The following is a 16,213-nucleotide window of genomic DNA, read 5'->3' as shown; positions in this document are numbered from 1 at the left end:
AATCACATCCTAACTTTCATATTTCATTTTCCTACCCTGCAAATGGATACTCTAATACTGTTCTTCATACAGCTTTTGTGAGGCTGCATGTAACGTGAGCTAAGTGCTTTGAGATCTTTACCATGAATAAAACATATTTTGCACTTAGACGTTAATTATAGAAGTAGCAATATTTGAAATAGGGTTTTGTTTCAAGGCAGCAAGACTAAATCAAACATGATTATCTTGGCTTTGATTGTGATGTTTTACTTACTATGCTCTATTTTTCCTTGCATTTGAAATATGCAATTTTGCTTTTCTGTTATGTAAATGAATGTTTTTCATCTAACATATCTATTTTTGGAAAAAGAATAATTTTCTTTCCTAGTCTAAGACAGAAATGTCACTGAACACAATTCTGAAGTCTAACTGACAAGAGTACCGCAAGGCCATTGCATGCATTCAATAGCAAAAGCAGCAACAGGTGCCCAGAGGACTCTGGGCATATAGAATATTAGAAAATTAATATGTAAATGTTTACCTATACAGCTATATATCTAGATAAATAAACACACAATAATATTTAATATAGATTAATTAGTCCTTCTGTCCATTGGTTAGGTGGTCTTAACCAATGCAGCTGCAATCACAACAGTTGTGGCCCTTCTGAAATGTAAAAAGAACTGGGATAATGGTAGGGAAAAAAAAAAAATCTGCATTGGAAATCATAGGAAAAATCCATTTTAAGCTAAGGATTCTGTTTGGCTCTGTGTAATTTAAGCTATTTTAGAGGCAAACTTCTGTAAAGCAATAGGTTTAGACTTTATCCAAAACACTGGCGTGCAAAAGAGGTTAAGCCACCTACCACAGTGGTCCTTCCTTTTAACTGTTGTTTTTCACTTCTGCAAAGTGTGCTGATTACATTGCTGCATGTGTTCCTAGATATCAGTGGCATTTAATAGACAACACATATTCTGGAAAATGCATGTCATATTTATATATAATCCTATTAACATAAACAGGGTTTACTACCTGCAGATGATTTTGATTCTATAACTTGTGTGACCAAATTACACTGCTTCAGCCTGTTTCCTGTTCTCTGAATTTCACATATTCCCATGCTGAGTAAAGAAGAGAAAACATGTAAGATTTCCATTTAAGTCATGGAGTAAAATTGCACATCCATAAATTGCCAGTGTTAAAGAGAACTGAAGTCAGGGTTAGCACACCAATTTAAAAAATTATGTCATGTGAGAAAAGATGACCCAATAAATCAAAGGAATAAAACACCTGTTGAGAAGAAAACATTATAGTCTCAAAGCAGTACTGAAACACTGGTATTTACCCAGACAAATAAGGTTAAGAAGCATATTCTACTCATTCAAATCTTTAAATGAAAGTAAATTCCAACCTAAAGCTTGTTTTCAACATTCCTTGATGCCTAAGAAATGCTGTCACTCGCTCATTACACTCCCTCACACGGATGTAATTTCCACCCCCACCTATCGTCATCACATCTGGTTTGGTATGCAGTTTAAAACAAAAAAAAAAAAAAAAATCATGTAGACACAAAAATAACAACATATTTTGAGAAATGCTTTAGTAAGCAAGCATGTGTAATTACACACACTATTAAATATAAACCACCATGGAATAATTTGGGGGGTGCGGGGGAAGGACTAAACTTAGTCCAAAGCCTTATTCAAGCTGTAGCTTATTATTAGTACACTGGGGTTTAAATCACTTCTCCAAACAGCAAAACACAAGACATAACACAAAACTTCACATCACAGATAATAAAGCTAAAAAGGACCTTGAACAGATTGTCTATATACCTTCCCCAAGGCAAGATCTGTAGTTTTATGACTTCAGCCTATGTTTGTGAAACAAACCTTGAGTATCTCAAGTGAGAGATTTCATTGTCTACCTGCCCCAAATATTCTAGTGCTTCACTGCTGAAAAGCTTTCCCTAATGTCTAACCTGAAGCCAATCTATTACAGTATTTCTCAGTATTGGAAAGTTTTTCAGCCCAGCTGAACTTGTGATGCATTTTAAGCCCTTACAAACAGTAAATGCACTCCTCTCAGAAATGCATAACAGACCAAAACATCGAGATGGAGGTCCTAGCTCCACTTAACTCACTGAAAACTGACACTGAAATATGCTCATGGATGCTGCACACTACACATCTGGCATACTGAAAAATATAGGTTAGCACCTAAGTTTAAATACTCTGCATGTTCAAAATCATACGTGGTTCAGAGACAGAGAGGAGACCTTCTCGTCCTGGCACTCAAAGGCTGTTCCTTTTCTGATCACAGAATATTCAACACTAAAACTTCCCAGGTTACCTCTCTCTTCAAAGGGGGGTGGGGGGGCAGAAAACTTTCCATCAGGTACTACACAGCCTCCCTCACACGAGTTGCCACCCACACCAAGGCCGAGAGGACAGGTACCACCTAGGCTGCTAGCTGCCAAACCCAACTTCTCCCAAGAAACCAAAACCAAACCAGCCAAGACACTTACACGAGGCCCAGCGCATGCAAACCATCGGCAGCCACCCCTGCCACCCCATCTCCCCTCCTGCCCTGGGCCCACACGCCATCTCCCACGCCCCACAGGCCCCACGCCCCGGGGCGGCTGCCATGTTCTGCCTCGGCCGCTCTCCCACCAGCAAGCCACGTTTCTCCACACGCTGCCGGCCAGGGCGGCGGTCGAGGGGACGTGCCCCACCTCAGCACCCCTGTACTCACCTTCAGAGACCTCAAACTCGGTTGCTCCATTGAGCTGGTAGAGGCACCAGTCAACCGCGCTCTCGCCTGGGGGGCCGCCAACTGGGCAGGGAGGAAAGGCACAGTCAGTCGGGGGCACCCAGGGCCGGAGCGGGCCGGGGACGGGAGAAGGGAAAGAGGGCGGCGGAGCGGAGAGCCAGAGCCGGAGGAGCGGGGAGGGGAGATGGAGGGGGCAGAGGAGGGAGCGGAGGGACGAGGGGACCGGGGAGGGAGAGCGTTTCCAGATACCCTGCTTGTGGGACATGGGTGTAGCCCTCCGAAAGGCGCCCAGCGCTCCGAACTGTTATTTGCTCCGCTCCCGGCGCCGGGAGCGCGGGGCGCCTCCTCCTTCTCCCAGCGGAGCGGGCGGCGCAGGCAACCGGCGCTGCCTCGGGGCGCTGAGGGAGCCGGGGGAGGGAGGACGGGAAGGAGGGAAGGCTCCGCCCGGAGCTCCCGGCGGAGGCGGCGCAGCCTCGCCAGGACCCGCCGCGCCCGGCACCGCCGGCCCTGCCGCGGCCCCGACAGGTGTGAGCGGGCGCGGGGCGGCCCCGGCGCCGCGGCGGGGTTCCGGGGGGCGGCCGGCAGGGCCGTCCCCAGCGGGGCGCCGCGGGGCGGGCCGGGCCGGGGCTGGGCGGCCGCTCTGCCCGAGGCGAGCCCCGGCCGCGGCGGCGGGGGGATGCGACGCGACGCCACAGCCTGGCCTTCCTCCCGCCCCGGCCCGGAGGAGGCGATCCTTCCAGCTGTTGGTTCAACTTCAGTCACGAACTCCCCAGCAGGTGCCCCCGGCTGGGCCACGTCCCTCCACAGCGCCTCGGCCACGCGTGCCTGCGGTGCGGCCAGCCTGGCGTCCACGGGCGCGTCTCCCCGGCCGCACCAGGAGCCCGGACGCGCAACCCCCGGAGAACACCACGCAGCAGGGCCTGGCCGGTGTCACCCGCGCCAGCGTCCCTACGGCCTCTCCCGGCTCGCCGCACCAAGCGCTGGGCAGCTGCGGCTTCCTCACGAGATGCAGCTCAGTTCTCTTACCATCCCTAGGCCGAGTAGGCAATCTTACGGATAAAGGCTGCCAATGCCGTGTAAATTGTCAGGTTTTGTGTAGGCTGAAATCACTGCAAGGCTGGAGAGTGGTTTTCATCTGGTCCGTAGACCCCTGTGGGTCCGCCAGCTGTCTTTACAGCATCCGTGAGAGGTAAGTAAGAAAGCCAACCTGCTATCAAGTAAGCTTAAGCGTCCTGTGTAGCGACCTTTGTCTCCACTGGAAAACCTTTGGGGGAATGGCAAATTTTAACACACCGAAACAGTCAGCTGGAGTGAATTTGTGTTAATGAATGCCCTTATTCTTTCAGACGCCCACCCCAAAAACACGACAGGAGGGAAATGCAAAGGTACGTTAACTGTTCTCTTCACCAGGTGACTTTCTTGATATTTAATTCAGCACAGTTGTGACTGCTTAGCTTATAGCTGGCAGCATCCTGCCTACATCTTCTGTCTTTTTGAGGTGACAGTGTCAGAGGCCCACATATAGCACAGCTCGTGTCAAAAGAGAGCAAACATGCTTTGTATGGGCAAATGAGAAAAGCTTAAGAAATGATACAGGAAGACTATAATCAAGCCATACTAAGAGATTAGGAGCCAACAAGAGGATAAAATATCAATGTAGGCAGCTGTCATGGCACAATTACACTGGCTCCTCCATCTAGCTTTTTGCTGTTTGTGAAACAGTATGTAAATGGTGGGGAAGCATTATTTTTGGCATAAATTCTACTTGATAGACCTACATTCACCCCATTTTGCAGCAAGTGAAGACCCTCCTGATGCCTTTAGGTGTGTAAACTGGGGGCAGTTTGATTCAATTTTTCCTAATAAAAGTATTCTGTTCAAATATTTATATTCTTCTCCTCTGCATCCAAGACAGTGTCACGCTGTGGCCTTTGTGAAAGAATAAGGAGGACAATTACACTTTCTGAAGGAAATAGGTCTAAAATGGGAGTAACATTCTGCAAACATTCTCAGCTACTTTTAGAAACAAAGCAAAATGCCAACACTTAAGCTTTCCTGGGAACTTCACCTAAATTACAAAGATCGTAATGCCTTCCGAGGTAAAAGAACACCAGTTTGTTTAGCCAGTGTGTGTATATATATCCCCAAGCCATATGTTTGCTGGATGTGCACTAGCTTTCTTGGAACGGAAAAGGTTTAAGGTGATGATTTGAGGAAAAAAAAGAGTATCATAGAGCTATATTAAAGTAAAGCTTCATCCAGCTGCTTAACTGTGATACTAACTCCCCCTACAAATTACCTACAGACCTTGATTGCTCTTCGTGACAAGGTACTATCATAAATAAAATTAACCTTAGCATTCCAGTGTTAGCCTCTTCTTTTTGGAGCAAACTCTAGTCTACCATATTAATTAGCAAACAAGGGCCCTGTTCTGGGAGAATCCGTTCATATTAGATTTAATTTTTATAAAATGCAACAATTTTATGCTGTTCAACTCAATATTACTGACTTACATAGCATTTTTCATTCTGGACTTCAAACATTTACAAACTTTATATGTTAAAAAATTCACCAAGTTTGGCATGTAATGCAGCACACTTTTTTTTTTCTTTCTAAAATGAGGGGATAGATGCAAATCGCATTTACAGTGTGTGATCTGTTTTTACAGGTATCTTGAGTATTGAGATGGGTTAATTTGCACCCAAGTGCCAGCCACAATTTTATGAGTGTAAGTCTGTAAGTGGACACTCTTAAGCTATTTGTGATTGTTTCCTTCAGAAAGATGACTGGTTTAACTAGGTTTGGAAACTAGTAATGCTAAATCCACAGACAACTTGAAGGTGGGAGCAGGTACCACCTTCATCTGATGTGCTTTACTTTTGAGCTGAGAGTTTGGTATGGTATTTTTTGTCATTTCAGGATTGTGAGGTTGTTAAAAGCATGTAATTTACTCAAACTAGAACTCAAGCAAGGTAGTCATGTTACACTACTGTGTATTTTAAAGAGTCAAGGTTTAAAAAAACAGTTTAATCTGTTTTGGCTTGTAATATCACACTGGTATGTTGGGCAGAAACTGGTGCAACTGGAGACGAAACTTCTGAGGAGAGTGGGCTACATTACCCTATAACATTTTTTAATTATGTGCTGGATTTTTTTTCATTTTCACTGGGACTTCATGCAGATACAAGAGTATATACCTTTTCGGTTCTCAGCACAGGGTCCACCTCTTGCTAGCAGCGATAAAACAAGGGGTAAAACCAATTTAAATGGGATCAGAAGGTCAACCACATAAGATAAAATTTAAGCTTGCTACAACGTCAAAACTTCAAGGGTGCGGACAATAATCCGTAATGAACTATTATCCCCTGAAATAAAGGACTCGCGTTCAATTCAAAAGAATTGCCTCAAAAAAAAAAAAAAAAAAAGACCATAAGGATTTGCAGTCGTCCCAGGTGCAGAACTCGACATGTCTCCGAGCAGTCGAGTTTTATAAGACCACCAGCCCCAGAGTTATCAACAAGAGCCAGCGGGACCACCCGGGGGCCGTGCTGTCACCTCCAGTACCTGCAGAGCACCGCGGGGCTAACGCAGCGTCACGGAATCCTCGCGTTTAGAGGAAAACCGCTGTGGCTTTTTTGTCGGTTCGTTGTTTTTTTTAACCACGCCGCTCGACTCGACCGAGCGAGCCCTACGCTTCGGCCCGCCGAAGGCGACCCCCTGCTTCCCCGCCCCGGGAGGCGGTGCCGGGGCGGCGGGACGCGGAAGTGCGGCGGGGAGACGGCGGAGCCGCCATGGCACCCCCGCTCCTCCTCCTCCTCTTCTTCTTCAGCCTCCTCCCGCCGGCCGACGGCCGCGGGGAGCTGCGGGCCTTCGTGGTCGCCCACAGCCACATGGACGTCGGCTGGGTTTACACGGTGCAGGTGGGGCCCCCCGCGCAGCGAGGCCGGCCGGGCCGGACAGCGGCGCGGCCGCCCGTCCCCCCGCTGCCGGGGTAGGGGTGGGCTTGTCGGCTGGGGGGGGGGGGCTGAGCCCCTCCGATGCCCGAGCCCAGCTCAGCTCCCCGTGCGCCTGCGAGCTTGCAAAACCGCCCGGAGTCGTGTAACGGGGGGTGCGGGGGGTCTGCCTGCTCCCGTCCTGCCCGCCTGCAGGGAAACGCGTAAATCCTCGTCAGGTGGCGTCTCCGGCCCTGAGCCGGTCCATCTCCCTGCTCCATCGCCGGTATGTCGGGATCCCGGCGCTCCTTTGGAGAGGGCGTGGTTAGCCTAGGAGCGGTGCCCGGGAGTTCGGGGTTTGCGCGGGCCTGGGTTCTGCGGGATGCTCCTGACGGGTTTTTGGTTGGTGGGGTTGTTTTGGGGTTTTTTTTTTAAAAAAAAAATCTTCAGTCTCTTTGATGGTGTGCTTTGATTATGTGGCACCTTGGTCTTCTTGTTCATCTTGTTACGAAGCCAAACCCCAGGAAAACTTTTTGTGATGTCTTTGAGAGGAGAGCAGCATCCCGGGTCCTCGAAGGCTTGGAGCCTAGTGCCACGGAAACGTAGTAGCAAAGTAATTTTTGCTAAATACATGAGATGCAGAGCGAAATAAATCAGGTGTGGCATTAATACCTTTTATATTTGTTAGTAAAAATACTGAATCCTTCAATCTTTCTTCATTAGTATGAATTTCTTTGATTTACGTGAAAGATGCTGTGGATACATCACTCACTACAGTGAAATGGCATCAGATGTTTAAAAGTAACTGTAATAAAAAAGAGCTAATGGCTCACCACAGAATCTCTGCTCTGCATGTATTTTGTCTTCCGTTTTTAGGAAAGATTAGTGAATTTCTTCTTTAATACTTCAAACTCCTACTCAGAAATTGCATAAGAGAACACAAAACTAATTTTTATTTTGGGTCAGTTAGCAGTCAAAGATCTTCTCCGAGAGAAATGAAACGCGTAATTTCTTTTTTTTTCTTTTTTTTTTTTTTTTTTTCCTGAGAGGATGCAGTTGATTGAAGCCTTGGTCCCTCTGCTGTTAAATCACAGGCATCAGCAAATCCTGTAGTCAAAAACCACAGAGGTTACCTGTGGATCATTTCAAATGCTTCTGTAGTAAAGTGAAACCTGAGGGTAACTCTCTGTGGAATACTAATATGATTCCAACCTATTTCACATTTTTGGTTTGCTTAGTTACTAGGTTTCACTCATGACTGACACCATACTACGTTTTCAGTGTTTAGTTTCTCCATTTATAATGTGAAAAATAAGCATTGTATTTATGATATCAGAACAGCAATCTTCATTGTGTGCTGGAAATTATTGTATTGATGGAGAATTCCAGCACTTTGATGTATAAAAACCCCCTTTTTTTATTTCTCTCAAAGCAAGCTATCTGTTGCAATCCGATAACAGTGGTACCATATTTTACATGAAATGTGGCGTCTCACTGACGTATCTTACCATAGGTGTGAAAGACACCTCACCATTGTTTAGAATGCAAAACAATTTTTACATCATGATAGAAGTTTAAAATCTATACTTAAATAAGTAAAATCTTACCTGCTTATTTATACTGTGCCACTTTTTATTGTTTCAGAGTATGTCGTTAGCTAGTAGAGGATATGAATTGGAAAGAAAATTCTTATTGTTGCTTGCAAGTATCCTGGTTTGCGAGAACAATTATTTTCAATTCCCACCCAGACGACTGGGGTTTATAAACTTTGTAGGATTGGGTAATATCTTACTGCTTAGTTCCAGTGTAGTTTGAGTCAGAATAAAGACTGTCTTGTCTTTATCTCCAAAATACCTCAAGAAAATATTTTCAGTGAGTTACCACACAGAATACTGTAGTATTGTATTAAATTTGAAAAGTCCTTGTGCAACTCTTAAAATCTGGTGTACTCCATTTAATAGTTAAGAACTAAAATTGAGCCTAATGTTCTTGTAATCATTGTGCATACACTTGGATTTTAGCATGTATTGTTTGTAGCCAATTGCCAGTGAAAAATGAAAAATTCCTCAGCAATCATTTGAGTGTGTCACTGAGTATTAGTAAAACTTAAAAGCTATTCCCTTAGTTAAAATTTTACATTGTATTAAGCATCTAGTCATAATCTTGATTTTAAAAAAACCTTAAGAACTGATCGAGAAATCATTGAAAGAGTAATTATTTAGATAAGCACTACAGTGTTTTAAGCCATTCTTCCTACACTCAAATATTTTCCCTTTTCTAAGGACACTTTAGCATTTTTACAAAGTTAGCTGGATTTCAGTTGTGGAAAGCAAGAGGTAAGGAAAGGTTCATTTCTGATTTGTATCACATCATCCCCTTCTTATTTCAAAATGTGCTTTTTGTATAGGAAGGGCCTAAATTAAAATTATGCATTCATATTTTACATATCATGACCGTTAGTTTTCAGGTGGGTGAGAGATCTATATGTCAGTCACTTTAAGATGTACGTATGTATCGTGGTGTGTGTTCTTAAGCAAGTACCAGTAGTTTAAGTAGAAGAAGTGTTATGGTTAGTGTTAAAGTAACTGTGCTATAACATGCAGATAACTTTGTTACGAAAAAACACAGACATTGCAGGAAATTCTAGGATCTCTACAGTTGCCTTTAGACATTGTACGTCACTTTGAAATTAAGTAAAGGGTGGAAGACTGGATCTGGTCAGCGGTTGTTCTGGCAAGGGTAACTGTACACAGAGTAACTTAATGTGCGCAACTTCAAAATTAACGTGATGTTGTTCGTTTGATACCATAGAATAGGATATAACCATGTGATAGGATATTTGATGGATACAGCTGTCACATTTGCATTTTGAAAAAATCCATAGGCCTCATTCTGGAATACAAGTTGCTTTAGGAATGACATAGGATAGATGCACAGATTCCGTATGATTCTACGTCAACAGTCAAACTCGTTCTAATAGTCCTTTGCCAGTTTGGTTTTACTTCATCCTAAAACATCAAGCAGAACTGAGTTATTTTTCATGACTAAAACTTCTAGGGCCATAGTAGTTTAATTTACGTTATATGTATCACTGTACTATACCAGCAACGCGCACCTGCAGCATGGAGTCATACTCACTCTAAAGAAACAATTCTGATAATTAAGGCCATCAGAAGAAGAGCAGAAATGGAAGAATAAAGTGTGCATGTGGGTTTATCAACTATGTTGGTGCAAAGTCTTATCCTCTATGGCACTGTTGATTTAAGGTAAGCAGTGAGGGACAGCGTGAGCTGTTCCCAGTACATCAAAAAGAAAGCTTGTATTGGTGTCTGTAGATCTTGGGTGAAACTACACCATGATCTAGTCAGGTCCCCAGTCAGAGGATGTATTTCGGAGCAGAAGGGCCCACAGGCTGTATGTAATCAAAGAGAACTCGGTCTTTCTGAATGTACAAAGGAAGTGTGCAACAAATGTGAGGGATTTGATCTCTCTCTTCTCAAGCCCAATGAGTTTTCAAAACAGCCCCTTTAATATAGGCAAAACAGTTTATTTTCTACACTTTTTTTTTTTTTTGCAGGAAAGTATGCACGCTTATGCAGCAAATGTCTACACAACTGTTGTAGAAGAGCTAATGAAAGGAAAGCAGCGCAAATTTATTGCCGTGGAGCAGGAATTCTTTCGACTCTGGTGGGATGCAGTAGCCACAGATACGCAGAAGCAGCAGGTAAGTTGTACTAGAGCCATACTTCCTGCTAAACAAAGAATCCACGCTCTTTTCCGGGGGCAAGGAGGGGCAAAGTACTTCACCATTTGCTTTTTACCCAGGTCTTGTGTAACCTATCTCTGAATCTGGTACTTCTTATGAAAGGACCTTAACTCTAAAGGCAGTTGGCAGAGGTTAAAACCCCAGCTATAGATTAGAGCGGTAGGAGGTAGTAACCTTTGCACTGAAGACTCTTTACACTTCACAGTTCTTGTTTCATCGGTGACTTTCTTATTTGGGGGCATGCTAGTATAAGATGTGGGTGATTCTGAAAGAGGCTGCACCAATATCTGTTGAACATCTGAAGCTCATGAACTGCTGCCTAACACTGCTGACAAGAAGGAACATTTTTTCTTTGTGGTTAAGTACTGCTCAAAAACCTGCCGTGTGTAAACAAGGATAATGCAGCAAAGAGGTGACTGTAGATTCAACAGCAATAACTGTTTCTTGGGACTGTTTATTTATAAGCTGTGATCCCTTTCAGTCTTCAGAGCTTTAATTTGAGGATTTTTTTCTTTTCTTTTCCTAGTAAAGGCATTGTGAAGTTTTATTTGTCATTTCTTCTTTCCTCTGGCATGAAACAAACATGCTGAAATCAAAGACTGGGCTGATAGCCTAGCAGCTGGTCATGTGTTGCATTTGCAGTGCAAGATGTTTAAGTTTTGGACACTAAAACCAGAGGATATACAGGTGCAGCTTCTCATAGGTACTCACTCAGAACTCCATGGTCTGTTTTGTTACCACAGTCCAGCCAACAGCGGCATATTACTTGCAGTACTTTACATTTCAGTTTGTTTAAAGTGCTAGATGTTTAAAGCATCATGGAAAAAAGACACCTCTTGTCTGTTTTTTTTTAACCTAGTCCTTCAGTAAGTTCTGAATTTTCTGTAATATGTAGTATTTAAATAATAGCTTACAACCTGTGCGCAGCTGACCTTTGTATGAGAGGTTTTGCTGTGTGTAGGTGGTTCAGTTTTTGTGGGGGCACTGCCCATACTTGCCTGTTGCAGGACAATTTTCTTGTCTGTTTTTAATTAGAAAACTGTACTGTAACTCTAGGGTAGGGGAATTAAAAAAAAAAGCATAGGAACTACTTTGTGCAGGTACAGAAGAATACTCTAACTTTCTAAGGTAAGTTGATCTTATTTCAAGTACGTTATGCTGCTGTAACCCAAATATAAAGGCCCATGTTTCTAATATCTATTCTAGCTATTATGTAGAATCCGGAGGAGTAAATGTGTATCACATTTGACCTCAGTAGTGCAAAACTAGTACATATGATTCAGCCTATTTAATTTTCTAGCCTAGTTACTGATAATTGTTGCTTTTACGGATTTTTAGTCAGTTGTCTAGTTACTTTATAGCTGCTTCTCTGAAAACTAAAATGATTAAAACCACATTCCTCTTAAATCTGTGTGTCAAACATTTAATCTTTAATAATATTTAAGAGCTATGATGCTTGCTGATACGTGGCATGTTTTTAACATTAGCAAGTTGCAAATATTGGGCCATGAAATTAGGTCACTCTGGTTACTGTCCTGCTTTTTCCACTCGAACTCTAGCAAAAATTATTTTCTGTGGTGCAGGCTCCCTGGTTTTAATTTTGCCATTTTTTGGTCTTAATTTAGTATTTTACTTGGAATACAGGATTTCATTCTAGTTTCTTTTGGAATGTCTGCTTTGGATTAGAGTGGTAGTATTAAAAACTAGTAAAAGGTATAGCCTGGGTACTGAAACTGATTTTTACAATTCAGATGAGAGAATATATAGGAGTGAAATGTATTGCAGCAGCATTCAGCCAGATATGAACCTCTTAGTTCTCAGTGCATGTTATTTCCATGGTATTTTCTCGTGTGAACTGTTCCTATTGCCTTACCCCTAGCCTGATGTCTGGGTGTTTTAACTAGGGGAAAAAAGATGTATAGCCACTTCTATCTTGTTTGTAGGGGTGAGTTGACGTAAGGATAGTAGTAGTTGTTCCAAGGACCACAGTTATGTTCTACTACTGTAGCAGCCTGCTGCTTGTAGTACTGCTGTGTCTGTTTCCTCAGTTCCTCCTTCCTTTTGCCCAGTTCTGGTCAGCAAAAGTGCGTGTCATTAGAGATATTGTTTGCTTTTTTTTGCCTTTTTTTTCTTTTTTTTTTCCTCCTAGGATCAGATATTATTTAAATTACTTGAATTATTTTTCTTGTGTTTTCAGCCTCTCAGTGGTTCCACAAAACTTATATTAAAAAAAGGTTTCCATAGCCCAAAGAGGTATCTTTTTTTGGACATCCATCCAAATGGGGAATAATAGCCACAGATGCTTTTCATGTAGGTCAGGACCAGTTCTGTGCTGACACCAGATATCAGTTATCTGGTCTCCCAGCATGCTAATCAGTCACCACAGTCATCTGGAACTAATTTATGAATGCTGAGCCCTGAAGCATTTTCACAACATTGTGAATGAGAGAAATGATTATAATCAAAATTGACAATCTGGCATCGTATCTGAGCAGACACAGGGGCATTCACTGAAGGTTCCTGGGGAAATAAACATAATAGCTCTGGAATTGGCATCCTACATGACAGATTACAAAAAAAAAAAAAAAAAAAAGGGGTGGAGATTAAAATGCATATTTATATAAACTTTCTTTGTCGGAAGTTTGAGGTATATTTGAAGTTCTAGGTAGTGAAGTAACTATAATAAAAACAGAAGACTCCCTAACACTTCTAGAAAAGGGACACAGACTATTACTCCCTCCCTCCAAACACTGCCCCCCCACCATCCAGCACATTTGCTGAAAATTGTACTTGTCAGCATATTTGTTGTTTCTAGTGGCTGAAATTAAAACAAAACAAAACACCAAAAAAAACCCCAGAGAAACCTTGAACAGTTGAACAGATCGTAATATATCAACAGTTTTTAAACCAGGAAAAAGAGACCAGAAATGAAGGTTGGCAATGGTTTTATCATGCAGGCAAACCTGCTACATGTGGAATAACTATTTCTTAATAAAGCATTCTGTCTCTCACAAGTTGAGCAACCTGTCCAAGCTCTGAAGGCAAGGAAGATGCATACAGAGTAGAAGGGATGTGTTTGTGGCCACGGTGTGATGGCACACTCTGTCTCCCTCCTAGATCCCACAAGTCTCAGTCTCCAAACCGTTACAGAGGTAATAGACTAAAGGAAACCCTGGGAGCCTGGCCATTGCTGCTTGCATGGGGTTGCATATTGCTTCCAAGACAAGTGCAGCCTTTGGGAGAAGCACTAGTATCTTCTGTTTTAATCCTCCAGCTCTAGCTCTCTTGAGGCAGGATCCTAGGCTGCTGCCAGCGTAGTGTATGGGGACAAGTCTGGTGTTTAGATAGTATAAAGGCACAGTAACAGCCCTACTGAGAAACACCAGAAGGTCAGGGTCTACCTGGCAGTACATCCTTTGTGCCTGCTACCTGGTTTCAGTGTAAGCTGGGTAAATCAATGCACTATGCAGCGCATTAATAAGCTTTTTTCCCCCCTCTCTTCTCCTTTTGATAGCACTCAGTACAGACAGCCTTTTATCCCATTTTTGTCCTGGATGCCTTCTTGACAAGTGTGTTTAGGTAATGTGCTGTGATCTGAAATGAATTTGCAGCCTTTCTGGATAAGACTGAAATAATGTTTATGTTCTGTGTCTTAATTTCAATATCATAGGTCCATCAGTTGCTTCAGGAGGGACGATTGGAATTTGTCATTGGAGGACAAGTGATGCATGATGAAGCTGTGACACTAATTGATGATCAAATTTTACAGTTGACGGGTATGTGTATTTGCATTTAACTTCTATTTTTTTGTTGTTGTGACCTTGGGAGTTTTGTTTTTCATTTTTGCACCCCAAGATTGCTATTATTTTCTTACTCTTTAAGAACTGATCAAAGCATCACTTATTTTTTACTTGCTGGTGGGTTATCTGTATAAAAATCTTTGCTTTAAAAAAAAAAACCAACAAACACAACAATTCTGCAGTAAGCAGAAGGGTTACTGAAAGCTGGCTTGCAGTTTAATCAATGTCAGTTATAAACTCCTTTGGAGCAGAGACCTTTTGTGTGTGTGTGTGTGTGTGTGTGTTTGAGAGCTTAAGCTCCCAGGAAGATAGTTGTGGTGAAATTGAGGGTATGAAATGCTCTGGAAGAAAATGTCTGGTAGCAATTCAGATTGTGGCAAGGTTGTATCGTTTAGGCAAAGTCTTCTGCAGAACGTGGGCCATAGAATGTCACCAAGGTCACTGAACTTAGTTGAAAGACTTGCTTGATGAAGAAGCCCCCATTTGTAATCATGACCAGCAGCCTCTGTTAGAAATAGGTGCATATTTCCAAGAGATGCACTATTTCCCATTTTAATCTTCTAGCTTCTGCTTCCAGCCATTTGTATGTTATACCTCTCCATCTGATGGTTTAAAGAGTCTTAGTATTTATGCTTATCTCCATCCGGTTATTGAAAAAAGAAACAGGATAAATCATGCCACCACTGTGCTATAGATGCCTATAATATGCCATGAGGGAGTAGCATGCTTTTTGGGTGTGGGAGGGGATGTATTAGCACCAGCTGTTTGTCATGGCTGATATAAACCCTGCCCATTTCAGAACTACACTCTGGGCAGCTTTCTACGTGGGAGAATGAAGGGTCAGAAAACATTTTTATCATTTGCTGAATCTGACTGCGCAGGACCACTGGCCTTGTTTTTTGCTTGTCAGTGTTTATCAGGAGCGCAGGGATAGCAGCTGATTTTTCATCTCAGTGAGTCACCACATCGCACTCTGGCCAAGAGGAGGAGAGGGGCTGAACAGGTTTTTTGGGTTTTTTTTTTTCCCTCACCCGATTCCTGTGTTTAAAGGTTGTTACATAGGCTTAGTACACCGAACCCATGACTTTTCCAAAGAAAATACTAATACTGACTGAAGAGTCCTTTTGGTAAATGCAAATACAGCTTTTTCTTTCATTGGAGTTAGCTGGAAAAAACATTATTTCTAATTTAATATTTCATTCTGTGTATAAACATAATTTTTTTTACAAAGAAAATTCAGATTTGGTAATTTATTCAGCAGGAACAAAAATATTAATATATTTTAAAATCCCCATTTATTTTTCCTGAAAGCACTCTGCTCAGTTTAAGTATAAGTACATGCATTTTTTTTGTTTGTATCCTCGCACTGTGTGTGGAGTTCATCTTGAGAAGACAAAGCCAGTGCTGACATTTAGGGTCTACATTTCATGTCTTCTCCTGTCTGTCTAGCCAGCTGTGTTTTGGAAGAGCCTAGCAAACTCTGCCTAAAATGTACTTAAGTCAAAAGAGTTAAAATAAACACATTGTGAATATTTTCACTAGAGAAGACATTAACCATGGGAAAGATGAAATGAAAAGAGAATGCCTTGCAACCTCAGTCATTCAAACGCGATATTAAAATTTGGAATGGAGGTAGTCCAAAATGGAGAAGATATGATTGTATTTTCAAATAGTTCTGAGCAAATTCCAGAACTATGAAATTAAGGTCTGCAAACTTTATTTCTTTGGGGTTTTTTTTGATTATGAGAATCCTAGTGCGATATACTGGAGCTCTGAATAAAATCTACTGCTTAGCTGATTGACTTACTTTCATTTAAATGGTTTGTCTGAATTTATTCTATTGTCTGGTCTTTCTGGTTTGGGGGTTTCTTTTTTTTGAAACTCATTTCATTACAAAATTAATAACATTGGTTGTAAATAACATCTTGTATCAAGATTGCTATTAACCTTTAGCTTTTTTCTTT

The 16,213-nt window shown here is 42.3% G+C and overlaps 2 protein-coding genes across 6 annotated transcripts in view; one reads left to right on the top strand and one right to left on the bottom strand.

The window, feature by feature from the left end:
* The window catches only part of PPP2R2C (protein phosphatase 2 regulatory subunit Bgamma), a 201,900-nt gene extending 198,763 nt beyond the window's left edge, over positions 1 to 3,137 (bottom strand). Inside the window, exons 1-2 of one of the 3 annotated variants that reach the window (XM_075040841.1) lie at positions 3,001 to 3,137; positions 2,734 to 2,814 (exon numbers count right to left, since the gene is read on the bottom strand). In XM_075040841.1, coding sequence (XP_074896942.1) covers positions 2,734 to 2,814; positions 3,001 to 3,016 — 97 coding nt within the window. In that variant the 5' untranslated portion in view covers positions 3,017 to 3,137. The remainder of the gene's footprint in view (positions 1 to 2,733; positions 2,815 to 3,000) is intronic. The other 2 variants (XM_075040849.1, XM_075040868.1) reach the window with 2 other exon arrangements.
* A 3,370-nt stretch (positions 3,138 to 6,507) lies between these two features.
* MAN2B2 (mannosidase alpha class 2B member 2) overlaps positions 6,508 to 16,213 on the top strand; it is a 30,765-nt gene continuing 21,059 nt past the window's right edge. For 2 of the 3 annotated variants that reach the window (XM_075022715.1, XM_075022705.1), the window contains exons 1-3: positions 6,508 to 6,671; positions 10,261 to 10,407; positions 14,120 to 14,225. In XM_075022715.1, coding sequence (XP_074878816.1) covers positions 6,543 to 6,671; positions 10,261 to 10,407; positions 14,120 to 14,225 — 382 coding nt within the window. In that variant the 5' untranslated portion in view covers positions 6,508 to 6,542. Of the gene's footprint in view, positions 6,672 to 7,130; positions 7,341 to 10,260; positions 10,408 to 14,119; positions 14,226 to 16,213 lie in introns of those variants that run through there. The other variant, XM_075022723.1, reaches the window with a different exon arrangement.

This window comes from Buteo buteo, chromosome 1, assembly GCF_964188355.1.
Source record: "Buteo buteo chromosome 1, bButBut1.hap1.1, whole genome shotgun sequence".
Taxonomy (NCBI): domain Eukaryota; kingdom Metazoa; phylum Chordata; class Aves; order Accipitriformes; family Accipitridae; genus Buteo; species Buteo buteo.
The sequence above is the reverse complement of the archived record's forward strand: the minus strand, read 5'-3'. Positions and strand labels throughout refer to the sequence as shown.